Source organism: Aquarana catesbeiana, linkage group LG10, assembly GCF_042186555.1.
Source record: "Aquarana catesbeiana isolate 2022-GZ linkage group LG10, ASM4218655v1, whole genome shotgun sequence".
Lineage (NCBI taxonomy): Eukaryota > Metazoa > Chordata > Amphibia > Anura > Ranidae > Aquarana > Aquarana catesbeiana.
In genome coordinates this window covers 17869525-17885219 of record NC_133333.1, presented here as the reverse complement: position 1 = coordinate 17885219, position 15695 = coordinate 17869525, and the positions used below count along the sequence as shown (strand labels likewise).

General features: G+C 40.9%; 1 protein-coding gene across 1 annotated transcript; it reads right to left on the bottom strand.

The window, feature by feature from the left end:
* Window positions 1-3184: 3184 nt before the first annotated feature.
* Window positions 3185-8362, bottom strand: LOC141110409 (E3 ubiquitin/ISG15 ligase TRIM25-like). The gene has a single exon (XM_073601746.1). The coding sequence runs from the start codon at window positions 8256-8258 to the stop codon at window positions 6711-6713; it is 1548 nt and encodes a 515-aa protein (XP_073457847.1). The 5' UTR covers window positions 8259-8362; the 3' UTR covers window positions 3185-6710.
* Between the last annotated feature and the right edge of the window lie 7333 nt (window positions 8363-15695).

The following is a 15695-nucleotide window of genomic DNA, read 5'->3' as shown; positions in this document are numbered from 1 at the left end:
ACCTCCTGAGATGACGAGGTGTGACACCTTTAGCACACAGTATATAGACAGGGGACACACCCACTGCCACTCCCCCAGAGACACAGAGACTGAATGCACAAAAAAGAATTTGTTAAACGTACGAAGAATTTCCCATAATAACAATATACATCAATGTAGGGGTTGTATAGGAGGTTTAGGACAGTCTAATGCCGCGTACACACGGGCGGATTTTTCGGCATCAAAGGTCCGACGGTCTTTCCGACTGAGTTACGACAGACTTTCGACGGACTTTCTAACGAACGGACTTGCCTACACACAAGCACACCAAAGTCCGGCGGATTCGTATGTGATGACGTACGACCGCACTAAAATAAGGAAGTTGATAGCCAGTAGCCAATAGCTGCCCTAGCGTCGGTTTTCGTCTGTCGGACTAGCATACAGACGAGCGGATTTGTCGATAGGAGCTGGGTATGGCAAAGTTCCGGCTGAAAGATTTGAAACATGTCTCAAATCTAAAGTCCGTCTGATTTTCGACAGAAAAAGTCCGCTGAAGGTCCGATGAAGCCCACACACGGTCGGATTGTGCGGCGGATTCGTTCCGTCGGACCAGTCCGGTCGAAAAGTCCGCCCATGTGTACACGGCATTACAGATTTCATAGTTGCATAGGGATGTATTTATAAAATATTTGCAGGGCTATTTGGCCAAACCGCATGTACTTTTGCTCTGTATTAGGCTTGGTTCACACCAATGCGTTTTTTTCATGCTTTTTGCAGAAATGCAGGACATGTTTTTTTTTAACATTGGTTCCTATGGGACACATTCACATCAATGAATTTTCGTGCCTCTGCGTTTTTGAAAAGGGTCAGGGACTTTTTTTAAAAGCAAAATGCTGTTTTTTTATTTTTTTTTGCTTTTTTGGTTCAGCAGACTTCAATGGAGACGCTGCAGAAAAGCATGTAGTGTGTTTTTAGCGCATTTTTGATGCGTTTTTGACGCGTTTTGCATTATTTAATCCGCCCAACAACAAATTGGCCAAATAAAAAGAATCAAAAATGCAAAACGCATCAAAAATGCGCCAAAAACGCATCAAAAACGTGTGTCTAAAAACGCAGAAAGCACAGCAAAAGGCACTGCAGAAACACTCAAAAGCCACATGCATAGATGTGAATTGATAGATGTGAATTGAGCCTCAAGGGTGAAATCAAATGTTATGTAGCACCCTCCTAGATAGGTGATAGGATTTGATAACCACTTGCCGACCGGGCCAAAGCTGAAAGACGGCTACAGTGCGGTCGGCTTATTCTGGGTGGGTGTCCGTGGGACGTCCTCCCAGGATGTTGCTCTCGCGCGCCCCCTTGTAGACCCGGCGCATCACGGATTGCGGTAAATGGCCGCTTGTAGAGGCCGTTTACCACATGATCGCTCTGTCAAATGACGGAACGATCACTTGTAAACAAACCAGCGTCATCTCATGACGTCGGTTCCTCCCCTCTCTGTACCGATCTGTAAAGTGCGAGAGGGGGAGGGGGAGAGATCATTTTTAGCTGCTCTGTGCCCATACTGTGCAATACTCTGCAATAATGTGCAATACTCTGCCAATACCCTGCAATACTCTGCCAATACTCTGCAATAATGTGCAATAATGTGCAATACTCTGCCAATACCCTGCAATAATGTGCAATACTCTGCAATAATGTGCAATACTCTGCAATAAAGTGCAATAATGTGCAATACTCTGCCAATACTCGCCAATACTCTGCCAATACTCGCCAATATTCTGCCAATACTCTGCCAATACTCTGTCAATACTCACCAATACTCTGCCAATACTCGCCAATATTCTGCCAATACTCTGCCAATACTCTGTCAATACTCACCAATACTCTGCCAATACTCTGCCAATACTCGCCAATACTCTGTCAATACTCGCCAATACTCTGCCAATACTCTGCCAATGCTCGCCAATACACTGCCAATACTCGCGCAATAAATTTTAACAGAAACAAAGATTTTATTTTTTTTTTACTGAATTTTCAGTCTTTTTTGATTTATAGCGCAAAAAACCCAGCGGTGATTAAATACCACCAAAAGAAAGTCCTATTTGTATGAAAAAAAGGACAAAAATTTAATGTAGGTACAGTGTTGCATGACTGAGTAATTGTCATTCAAAATGTGAGAGCACCGAAAGCTGAACATTGGTCTTGTTTTGAAGGGGGTTTAAGTGCCCAGTGGTCAAGTGGATAAATAGATTTACAAAACACTGTGTTTTTGATAGGTAAATTTAGCTTGTCACACTGTAGTCCGTGTGGCTGCAATTGCTTCATTCAGGTACATTTAGTTGCTCACTGTACTCAGTGCATCTGTATACAGCACTCCTACACCGCCCCTGCCCATTGGAATGAATGGGCAGCGCTTCCGAAGCGCCTGAAAAGTGATCCGGAAGCGCCGCAACACGGGCGCTTTTTACCCCTTCTAGCAAAAAATATGGATTTCAATTTGTAAGCAACAAATGTCAGAAAAAGGCTTAGGCACGAAAGGGTGAAAGTGTTTTATTACTGCACTTAGAAGCGCCTTCTTCTCTGCTTGGTTTTCCTATAGAGTTTGCTTCCCTCTTCTGAAGGGCCGCTGTGGTGCATTAACCGCTTCCCGACCGGCTCACGTAGATATATTCCACTTTAAAGAAGTTGCTGTGTAAGTACAGTAATCTGTAAAAAAAAAAAAGGACCAAGTGGCAAGATGTTTATAAACACTGTTCAGACATGAGATAGAAAAGAACAACCTGCCACAATGTTTATAAACACTGCTCAGACATGAGATCGAAAATGACCACCTGACACGATGTTCAGACATGAGATAGAGATGTAGATGATATAGAGACATGAGATGTAGAATTGTTACTTTTGTATTTATTGTTTCATTAATCTGCAGATAAAAGGGATGAGATTCTACAGATGATGTCAGTTAAAGCAACATAACTAGTAAAAAAAAAAAAAGTTTTTTATTGTTCTTGAAATAAAATGTGGCCCTTATTGACTCATCATTACACTAATCACTCCTAATCAATTCCTTAAACTCCTCCCATTAGCGATTGTTTTCCTGATGATTTTTTTCTATTTTACCAACCATTAATATTTAAACTTTTTTTTTTCTTTTATTTATTTTGTTCATTTTGTTTTGTGTCATAATAAAGAATGCACAACATTGAAAGTAAATCCTTTATTTCATTTGGAAATACTGTAACTTTACAATGATTTGTACCAGAATGATAACTTTAGTGTGATTTTAAACTATAGAATAACATTTATACATTTTATCTGCAGTAACATTTTTTTTTTTAAACTAACTATAATCAAAGTAGAATAATCTGCATTTATAAATGTTTACAATTATTTCTATGCCTCACATAAAATATAAAAATAATATTTGCAAGACAATAGACACCAATAAAGCCTTGTTTGTCCTAAAAATGATTTATGTAAATGAAATATGTCATTGTTTTTTTTTGTTTTTTTTTAAGTTTTGGATACATTTTGTTTTTTATTGGCTAGATTATTTTCACTTCCTGTCCTGGAAACCCAATGAAAAGAGAGAGAGGACTTTGCTAAAAAAAATTAGAACAAGTGGGTTGTAATCCTTTCTTACTCCAACCTTGAAAAAAAAGAAAAAAAAGAAAAAAGTTTAGGCTACACATACACTTCAGCTCCGGAAGGTATTACCCCCCTTCATGACCAGGCCGTTTTTGCGATACAGCACTGCGTTACTTTAACTGACAATTGCGCCGGCGTGCAACGCTGTACCCAAATATAATTGATGTTCCAGGCCCCCCTCCCCCACTTTCTTTTGGTGGTATTTGATCACCTCTGCGGTTTTTATTTTTTGCACTATAAACCAAAGAAGAGCGACAAGTTTGAAAAAAAAAAAGAACTTTACTCAGTGGTGGAGGTGGAAGAAGGGGGTGTGTCCATCTTGGTCACATTTAGTGCAGCTGAGGCCGCAGCACCTAAAACAGCAACAGGAAGAGGACAGGGCAGATCTGCAGTGGTACATGGGGTTGATTTACTAAAATTGGAGAGTGCAAAATCTGGTGCAGCTGTGCATAGTAACCAATCATCTTCCTTTTTTTTTTTTTGTCAAAGCTGAATTGAACAAGCTGAAGTTAGAAGCTGATTGGCTACCATGCACAGCTGCACCAGATTTTGCACTCTTTAGTTTTAGTAAATCAACCCCACAGGCTTCGTAAACCAGTAATACCCATCAGGGGGTTCTAACCCTTTATCACTCTATCCACAGAAAGAAGAAAAGTGCGAAGATGCAAAATGGTTTAGGTAGCTCCTGAAGGCCCAACCCAATGAGATGATAAGGACACTCCTATTAAAAATACTACCAGGGATATTAAAGATGGAAGGATGGGACCTGGTGGCACTGACAGTCAAGCTAAGGGTGCTCAAGCAGCATTAGAAGCTGATCGCTACACCAGCCTGCTGCCAGTGTCATGTGATCGCTGTGACCAATCACAGCAGATCACATGACAGCTGCAAAAAAGGGATGGCTTCCTTTCATGTCTTCCATTGTATACAACTGTGGTGTTAGCTGTGATTGGTCAAAGTGATCACATGGTACAGACAGGGCCAATCACAGTGCATCTGTACCATGAGATTGGATGTGACCAATCACAGCTAATCACAGCAAAAGACACCGAATGAATCAGTTTCGTTCAGTAAAAATGCTTGCTTATACCTTTATGCTTATGAAATTCATTGGTATTAGCAATCAAAATGTGAAAAAAAAAATCCTAATCACTTCCCCAGAATAATACAGTGTTATATCATAAAAAAGAGGAAAAAAAGTAATAAAGAAAAATTTATTTTTACATTTCTAATTTATTTTTCACATACTGTCACCAATCACTGTCCCTAATCACCATCACACCCATTATATGATGATGCTGTACTGCACTGGTGACAGTATGTAAAAAAAAAAAAAAAAAAAAAAGTGATTTTTTTTTTCATTTTCCAAAAAAATTGTGACAAAAAAATGCAACTTTTAAAAACGTACCATGCCTCTTACTAAATACCTTGGACTGGACTACTTTCCAAAAATGGGTCATTCGGGGGATATTTGTACTATGCTGGAGTTTTCGGCCCCCTTTTGGGCTATTATCAGCAAGAAAATGAAGCAGAATACATTTTGACCTAAATATATGAAGAAAGGTTATTTATTTGCAAAAAAATTTATAACAGGAAACAAAGAAAAACATGTTTTTTTTTGTTTGTTTGTTTGTTTTTTTAAGAATGTTTGGTCTTTTTTGTTTATTTGACAAAAAAATCCAGTGGTGATTAAATACCACCAAAAGAAAGCTCTATTTATGTGAAAAAAAAAAAAAATAATACAAATTTTGTTTGGGTACAGTGTTGCATGACCACGCAATTGTCATTCACAGTGCAAAAGCAATGTAAGCTGATAATTGGCCTGGGCAGGAAGGTGGTGAAAGTGCCCAGTATTGAAATGGATACTATACCTGTACTATAACAAACTGTACTGTATTATGGGAAAATAAATCACTTAACCAACATATTTTATCCACAATATAAAGTAAAGCAATCATGTTATTTGCATTTGAATGCCTCTATAACATTCTTTATATATAGTACATTCGGAAAAAAATATTTAATTTCACATCCAAATTCTGGGGCATTAGTACATTGCACATAAGTGGGAATAGGGCAGTGATGGTGAACCTTGGCACCCCAGATGTTTTGGAACTACATTTCCCATAATGCTCGGCTACAATGCAGAGTGCATGAGCATCATGGGAAATGTAGTTCCAAAACATCTGGGGTGCCAAGGTTCACCATCACTGGCCTAGGGCATTTCATTTTTTTTTCTTTTTATGTGTCTGGGTTTGCTATACATAAGGAAGTATCAAAAATAAGTTGTAAGTATACAGATGTAAAGTGTATGTATATCACAATATTTTTGATGTCTGTTTCCCCCCCTGTGAAGGCTCTATTTGTCCTGGTGACCATCGTCACTAAAACAGAAATTGATGGGAAATCCAAAATTGAGTTGCAACCAGAACAAGTGGTTTTCAAATGGGGACATCACTTCTGGTGACACCTGTCTAAGATGGAATTTCTCTTTACTTTGTAGAGATTTCCTCTCACTTCCTGTTGAGTCTCTGGGACAAGAAATAAGGGAAAATCTCCCCAGTGGGACAAAGCAAAAAATAAACCCACAGGGGTTTAAACCCTTCCCTACCTATAATGAAGACACAGAGGCACAAGGGATCATTTTCAAATGTTCCGGAACTGGAAAATTTAAATTAGATGTAAACCCAATCTCAGCTTATCTTAGTTTGCTTAAGTTGATGAATGTTACTGCATCGGAAGGCACAGAAGGTTATATTAAGCAGTTGGATCAGGCAAGGTTAAGGTTTTTGTATAGACACATTTTTTATTTATTTTTTTGGATTGAGTCTGGTAGAAGGGATGAGCTTGGGTTTGGTTGAACTTGGAAGGAAGTTGTCAGTGTCGGCCTATTATGGTCATATTTAGTTAATGATGGCACAAGCTCCAATGTGCAGCTTGGGGTGGGGAATGTCCCAGCCACACTGACAGCTTTCTTACCGAACCCAAGCTCATCCCTTATTGGCCTTCATCTACATTTCCCCCCTTGAAATAGCAGTAGACCTGCAATAGTATTTTGGAAATGATCCCTTAGATAGTTTTCAATGTGCCACGTTCATAATTGTCACAGAACTGTTATATACTAGAAATGCAGCATGAAGGGGTTCTGTGAAATTGGTACGAAAGGTGTGTATGTGTCTGACCGAATCACACAGTTCATAAAAGGAGAGCCGGCCACCCTCATAATCCAGATATACACCAAAACCGAGGCTAGAAAATGTTTGCATTAAACCCATTTCATTGTCATCATGAACAACAGAATACTTGTCATCTTTCCTTCGCAAACTCCAGGCTTTATTATTATTTCCAATAGTACAACGATCTTTGGTATCTATACTTGCATAGGCAACCCCTATCCTCCAGCTACCTGCTTTACTTGTCTCCACTTCCCAGTAATGTTGTCCTGATGAAAAACTAGTTTTACTTAAAATCTGATTAATAATAAATCTCCTTGGAGATGTTGGGTAAGTACAACTTTCTGTGTAAGACACAGTTTTTAAGTCTTTAGAAACATTCACACTGTTCCCAGCTGTATCTGCATCTAGTACAATGTCTGAAATAGCCTGCAATGTATCCAACCTCACTTGATTTACAATATCAAACAAACCCTTCAGCAATGATTTGAAAGTTGGTCCTTCATGGAGATCTTTCACATCGTTTCCCTCTATTGTTGTCCCCTTCAAGTCTTCATGACCCTTTATATCCTCTTCTAAAACATTTAGCGGCTCTGTTATGTTGTACAGCTTCTCAGCCATTATTATCTTATTGGAGAATTCATCTATTTCAGCTTCCAGATGCTGGATGAGGTCAGTTACCGAGTTCGTAGCTTCCTCTTCTTGCCTACGACCCTCGTTGAGGATCTGCTTCTCAAGAGCATCCAACTTTTTATGGATGTCCCTGAACAAGTTTATGACTGTTTTGTTAAAAGTAGCTGCTTTCCTCTTCACTTTATCCTTGTGACCCAGAAGGGTCTGGATCCTACTTCTGGCCTCCGCTTTCTGTGAGGACAACTCCCCAAGAACATTCCTCAACTTTTCTCTCTTCTTCTCAAAGGCATCCTCGATCAACTCAACCTGGTGCCCCTTATGTGTTCCATCCAATCTACAGGACACACAGATACAGACAGAGTCCTCACAGCAATAGTACTCCAAGATCTTCTTGTGTTGGGAGCATTTTCTGTTCTCCAAATAAGAGGTGGGCTCAATCAACACATGTTCCGATGATTTATTGTGCATCTTGACGTGACCCTCGCACAAAGAAGCCTCACAATGGACGCAGGTCTTGACAGCGGGTACTGAGGAGTTAATGCAGTAAGTACATAAGATTCCACCAGGTTCCTCCTCGGGATGAGTAGACTGGAAACGCTCTGCAATGTTCTTTAAAACGATATTTCTCTGTAGTTCAGGTCGCTCCTCAAACTGCATCCTGCATTCCGGACAGGAATAACCTCCAGATCCTTCTTGTGAGGTCAATACATTTCCTATACAGGTGGAACAGAAGTTGTGACCACATCTCAGAATTACAGGGTCTTCATACACATTCAGGCAGATGGAGCAGTTCAGCTCGTTCCTCAGTTCAGAAACAGCCATTGTTGAAGGAAAGGAGGAGATAATGAAAGGAAACCAGAGCTATCAGCCTGTATTCAACCTCTGAGCTGAGCGGAGTATACACAGAATGAGCAGTTTCGATTCCTGGCTTAACTCCACCTCCCAACCTTCTGAGATGACGAGGTGTGACACCTTTAGCAAACAGTATATAGACAGGTGACACACCCACTGCCACTCCCCCAGAGACACAGAGACTGAATGCACAAAAAATAATTGGTTAAACGTACATAGAATTTCCCATAATAACAATATGCATCAATGCAGGGGTTGTATAGGAGGTTTAGGACAGTCTAACAGATTTGATAGTTACTAGGGATGAGCCGATGTTCGAGTCGAACGTAAGTTCGACTTGAACATCGGGTGTTCGCCTGTTCGCCGAACAGCGAACAATATGTGGTGTTCGCAGCAAATTCGAATGCTGCCGGAACACTATTAAAGTCTATGGGACAAGAACATGAAAAATCAAAAGTGCTAATTTTAAAGGCTTATATGCAAGTTATTGTCAAAAAATCAAAACCAAGTGCAAAGAAGGTAATATAGTCCATAGAGAATCTCAAAGATCCACAATGTGCAGTAAATGATTGCAGTCGATATTGAAATAGGATGGTCTCGATCACCACACACAAAGGCAATAAGGTAGGTGGGAAGTAGAAACACCAATGTGATGAGGCCACCACCAGAATAAATGCAGGCTTACCAGAAGGTTTGAACTCAAAAGAACATACGTTCTATGAGTCAAACAGGCTTATATTGTCAGCCGACAATGGAGATGAAACCTTGGGGGTCCTCCGTGGTTAGGGCCTGGAGTTTCTTAGACTTTCTTAAAAAAAACGTCTCCATACAGGTGGTTACACGTCAGGAGAGGATAGCCTCTCCTCGATGATCTCTCTGGTGACTTCTAGAATCTTTGTATTTCTCTATTCTATCAGGGAGGGAGGTGGAGGCAATGTGATGGTCATATGATCTCCAGACTTCACAGGAGGAAAATTCTAGATCTCCTCTGCTACAACTTCCAGTAACGTCCCCTCAGGAGACGTTACTGGAAGTTGTAGCAGAGGAGATCTAGAGTTTTCCTCCTGTAAAGTCTGAAGGTCTAAGAAACTCCAGGCCCTAACCACGGAGGACCCCCAAGGTTTCATCCCCATTGTCGGCTGACTATATAAGCCTGTTTGACTCATAGAACGTATGTTCTTTCGAGTTCAAACCTTCTGGTAAGCCTGCATTTATTCTGGTGGTGGCCTCATCACATTGGTGTTTCTACATCCCACCTACCTTAATGCCTTTGTGTGTGGTGATCGAGACCATCCTATTTCAATATGGACTGCAATCATTTACTGGACATTGTGAATCTTTGAGATTCTCTATGGACTATATTACCTTCTTTGCACTAGGTTTTGATTTTTCACATACATGCTCCATGTCACTTGTGTTATCTATATTTATATATATAAGTTCACTGTGGTTTATTTATTTCATTTTTCTGTTTATGCTCATGTTAGAGCTGTGTTAACCAAGCTCAGCATTTCAGCGCTACACTTATGCACTTTTTCGGATCTGAGCAAAATTTGTGTTTAATGTGTTAGCTGCTAATATTCGGGCAGCGTGGAGTACTGCATTACATTATAATTGGGTGTCTATAGTATGCCTGTAAAGTGGGGCATTTTTCCCATGTTTAGATCAGTACCACAGCAAAATGACATTTCTAAAGGAAAAATTGTCATTTAAAACTGATTGCGGCTGTAATTAATTGTCGGGTCTCGGCAATGTAGATAAAACTCATTGAAAAAAAGAGCATGGGTCCCCCCCCCCAGTCCATTACCAGGCCCTTTGGGTCTGGTATGAATATTAAGGGGAACCCCGAACCAAAATTAAAAAAAAAAATTGCGGGGGGGGGGGGCCTAAAATCCATACCAGGCCCTTCAGGTCTGGAATGGAAATTAAGGGGAACCCTGCACCAAATTAAAAAAAATGGTGTAGGAGTCCCCCCCAAAATCCATACCAGACCTCCAGATCTGGTGTTGATTTTAAGGGGAACCCTGCGTCAAAATAAAAAAAAATGGCGCATTGGTCCCCCTCAAAATCCATACCAGACCCTTATCCGAGCATGCAACCTGGTAGGCTGCAGGAAGAGACAGGGGACGAACCGTACCAGGCCACTTGCCCTCAACATGGGGAGGGCGCTTTGGGGTCTGATCCCAAAGCACCTTGTCCCCTTATTGATGGGGACAAGGGCCTCATCCCCACAACCCTTGCCCGGTGGTTGTGGGGGTATGCGGGCGGGGGGCTTATCGGAATCTGGAAGCCCCCTTTAGTTCAATGTTTTTTTAATCTGAATTATATGTGATGGATCAGAACATAATAGTCTAAGTTTGTGAAGTAAAATTAGAAAAATATATACATAAAACTATTTTTCAGAAATAAAAAACTGATAATTGGCATGTGCGTATGTATTCACCCCCTTTGTTATAAAGCCCATTAAAAAGCTCTGGTGCAACCAATTACCTTCAGAAGTCACATAATTAGTGAAATGATAAAATGCTAGCGTTTGCACTGTGTGAATAAAAAATGAAGGAAAGTCAGGTGCTGCAAAGAAATGTAGGTGATATGTGGAGGGTAAAAAAATGTGGAATAGCAGAAATCATATACATGCAGTCACCAAAATAATCCTAGTATTTAAAAAATCTAGTGCATCAAATAATGACTTGTGCCGTGTAATCACACAATCCAAAAGGTAAACATATGAGGAACATATCAAAAAATATATACCACATAGAGCTAAATGAATGCTCATGTATAAATATACACAAAAATAAATCCAAAAAAAAATATTTTTTTTAAAATATATTATAGTGACAGAAAGTCCATGTAGTAATATGATATAATGGAAGACATCCGTGTGAAGCCAGGATTATTTGAAGTTTAGGATTATTTTGGTGACTACATGTATATGATTTCTGCTATTCCACATTTTTTTTACCCTCCACATATCACCTACATTTCTTTGCAGCACCTCACTTTCCTTCATTTTTTATTCACACAGCGCAAACCATCATTTTATCACTTATCTATTTTTCTGTTTGGATCAGATTCACAGGTTTTTGCAGCAGTGCCCCTTAGACTAGGTTTCAGACAGTGCGGGAGTCATCTATATATACATAATTAGTGAGATGATGTCCACCTGTGTGCAATCTAAGTATCACATGATCTGTCATTACATATACACACCTTTTTGAAAGGCCCCAGAGGCTGCAACACCTAAGCAAGAGGCACCACTAACCAAACACTGCCATGAAGACCAAGGAACTCTCCAAACAAGTAAGGGACAATGTTGTTGAGAAGTACAAGTCAGGGTTATAAAAAAATATCCAAATCTTTGATGATCCCTAGGAGCACCATCAAATCTATCATAACCAAATGGAAAGAACATGGCACAACAGCAAACCCGCCAAGAGACGGCCGCACACCAAAACTCACAGACCGGGCAAGGAGGGCATTAAAGCGGAGCGCCACCGAAAATTTTTTTTTTAAAAGTCAGCAGCTACAAACACTGCAGCTGCTGACTTTTAAAACATGGACACTTACCTGTCCAGGGCGCCCGCGATGTCGGTCCCCCGAGGCCGAAGCGTCTCTCCGTCCTCGGGTGCTGCCGCCTCCATCTTCGGTAAGGGAATCAGGAAGTGAAGCCGTGCAGCTTCACTTCCTGGTTCCCTACTGCGCATGCGCAAGTCGCGCAGCGCAATACGGATGGTCCCTGCTGCCTCTGGGACCCGTGTGTTTCCCAGCAGGCAGCGGGGGGGGGGAACAGGATGTGGCGTAAATACCCGCAGATTCTGCGGCTATCTATGCCGGAAGTGGGTACAGATACCTGTAATATACAGGTATCTGTACCCCCCTCCCCCCTGAAAGGTGCCAACTGTGTCACCGGAGGGGGGGAGGAATCTAATGAGTGGAAGTTCCACTTTTGGGTGGAACTCCACTTTAATAAGAGAGGCAGCACAGAGACCTAAGGTAACCCTGGAGGAGCTGCAGAGTTCCACAGCAGAGACTGGAGTATCTGTACATAGGACGACAATAAGCCGTACGCTCCATAGAGTTGGGCTTTATGGCAGAGTGGCCAGAAGAAAGCCATTACTTTCAGCAAAAACAAAATGGCACGTTTTGAGTTTGTGAAAAGGCATGTGGGAGACTCCCAAAATGTATGGAGGAAGGTGCTCTGGTCTGATGAGACTAAAATGGAACTTTTTGGCCATCAAAGAAAACGCTATGTCTGGAGCAAACCCAACACATCACATCACCCAAAGAACACCATCCCCACTGTGAAACATGGTGGTGGCAGCATCATGCTGTGGGGATGTTTTCAGCAGTCGGGACTGGGAAACTGAGTTGAGGGAAAGATGGACGGTGCTAAATACAGGGATATTCTTGAGCAAAACCTGTACCACTCTGTGTGTGATTTGAGGCTAGGATGGAGGTTCACCTTCCAGCAGGACAATGACCCCAAACACACTGCTAATGCAACACTTGAGTGGTTTAAGGGGAAACATGGAAATGTGTTGGAATGGCCAAGTCAAAGCCCAGACCTCAATCCAATAGAAAATCTGTGGTCAGACTTAAAGATTGCTGTTCACAAGCGCAAATCATCCAACTTTAAGGAGCTGGAGCAGTTTTGCAAGGAGGAATGGGCAAAAATTCCAGCGGTAAAATGTGACAAGTTCATAGAGACTTATCCAAAGCGACTTGGAGCTGTGATAGCATCAAAAGGTGGTTCTACAAAGCAATGGCTTTAGGGGGGTGAATAGTTCTGCAGATTGACTTTTTCTGTTATTTTGTTCTATTTGTTGTTTGCTTCACAATAAAAAAAAAATCTTCAAAGTTGCGGTCATGTTCTGTAAATTAAATGATGCAAATCCTCAAACAATCCATGTCAATTCCAGGTTGTCAGGCAACAAAACACAAAAAATGCCAAGGGGGGTGAACACTTTTGCAAGGCACTGCATTTGGCCAAGCCGCATGTACTTTTGCTCTGTATTAGGCTTGGTTCACACCACTGCATTTTTAGTGTTTTTTGCAGAAATGCAGGACATGTTTTTTTAACATTGGTTCCTATTTGACGCATTCACATCAATGCATTTTCGAGCCTCTGTATTTCTGGAAAGGGTCAGGGACTTTTTTAAAAGCAAAACGCTGCTTTTTTTTTTTTTTTATTTGCTTTTTTTGGTTCAGCAGACTTCAATGGAGACGCTGCAGAAAGGCATTTAGTGTGTTTTGAGGGCATGTTTGACAAGTGTTTGACGCGTTTCGCATTTAGCATTATTTAATCTGTCCAACAACAAATTGGCCAAATAAAAAGAAAAAAAGAATCAAAAATGCAAAACCCATCAAACACTTGCGTCCAAAAAACTCAGAAAGCACAGCAAAAGGCACTGCAGAAACACTCAAAAGCAACATGCATAGATGTGAATTGAGCCTCAATGGGGGAAAATCAAATGTTACGTAGCACCCTCCTAGATAGGTGATATGATTTGATACATAGATTTAGTGTTGGCTCACTGTGTTTTGTAAAGCTGTGTTTTTGATAGGTACATTTAGCTTGTCACACTGTAGTCCGTATGGCTGCAATCGCTTCATTAGGTAAATTTAGTTGCTCACTGTACTCAGTGCAGCTGCCATTGACTAGTTAGGTCTGCATAGCATTAGGGTGTGCACCCCAAATCTCAAACACACATGCATGTATATATATGGCAGTGGACAGTGTCAGTAGAGCAGATAGTAGTGTCAGTAGTTTATTTTTATTTTATTTTGTTTTTTACAATTTTTTTTTTTCTATTATTTTTTACAAAATTATTTTTTATTATTTTACTACAGTTTTTTTTTTAAGGAGCCCTGTTGGGGGGCTTCGGTGAAATATCAGGGGTCTAAGCAGACCCCCAATGGCTCACTGTGGAGACAGAGAATAGGACTGAGGACAGAGATTCCCCAGTCCCTTTCTCTGCAGCCAGGCAGCAGAGGGAATCTGCACAGTATAGGGTTATTAAGGTGTGCCCAGACACACCTGGCACCCAATTTGCGCAGGCCTATGCTAGTTCGTTTACTCCCTCTAGTAAAAGGAAAACCTTGCGAGCCACAATGATATATTGCCTCAATAATAGAGAAAGAAAACAAACACCAAGCTGCCTGCGTAGAACACGTTTCGTACACCGTGCACCACTAGAAAGAAAAATAAAATACGCTGCGCTAAAGGTATAAATATACTATCATCAATAAAGAAACTTATAAATCCAAACAAAATAAATAGAAAAAATATACTGAAAAAAATATATAGGTAATGTATGGCTCCGTGGTATTATCACCACATCCTAATACTATTGATGTGATATGATACAAATACTCTAAAGTTGTTTCATTAAATCAGTGCAACTGGCATGTAAATGAATAGATGCTTCTGCAACATCAAAACAAAATATAAAACAAACAGATGTCAGTAGCATATATAACTAAATCAATAAATACAAAGTGCCATGTGCAGTGAATCTACAGCAGTAGATATAATGTGTGCAATATATAAATAGGTGCCAAGTGCCACACAATAGTGAAATATAACAATATTAAAAGTATTGCTAAATGATCCGTGTTAAATAATATATAAAAAATGTCCATAAAAATCCAGCATGCTCCAGGTAATTTGTGCTCAGTAAACCATGCTCCGGTGTACATCCAGTGACCCCCCCCAGGGAGAGCCGCTCACCTCAGAGCGTGTAACTCAGCTGTGACACTAATGCCACACAGTTGGACATTGATCGGACATTCCGACAACAAAATCCTAGGATGTTGGCTCAAACTTGTCTTGCATACACACGGTCACACAAAGTTGTCGGAAAATCCGATCGTTCTAAACGCGGTGACGTAAAACACGTACGTCGGGACTATAAACGGGGCAGTGGCCAATAGCTTTCATCTCTTTATTTATTCTGAGCATGCGTGGCACTTTGTCCGTCGGATTTGTGTACACACGATCGGAATTTCCGACAAAAAATTTTATAGCCTGCTCTCCAACTTTGTGTGTCGGAAAATCCGATGGAAAATGTCCGATGGAGCCCACACACGGTCGGAATTTCCGACAACACGCTCCGATCGGACATTTTCCATCGGAAAATCCGACCGTGTGTACGGGGCATAAGTCAAAACACGGCTCAGTAATGGTATCCAGGTGTACAGCGTAGGTAAGGCCTCATGCACACGAGACGCCGGTGCAAACTCTGCTGAACACGTTTTTAAAAGCTGAAACCGGCGTTTAGAACCGCCCGCTTTGCGGCATTTGCATGCCGCAAAGTCGGGTCGCAAAATGTCAAGCACTTCTGCAGCAGAGAATGACATTTTCCGACCTGACTTTGGGGCCACAAATTTGGATATGTTATAGTG

Bases quoted from the DNA above. Each gene is read 5' to 3' on its own strand.
- LOC141110409 (XM_073601746.1), bottom strand. From the start codon at position 8,258: ATGGCTGTTTCTGAACTGAGGAACGAGCTGAACTGCTCCATCTGCCTG.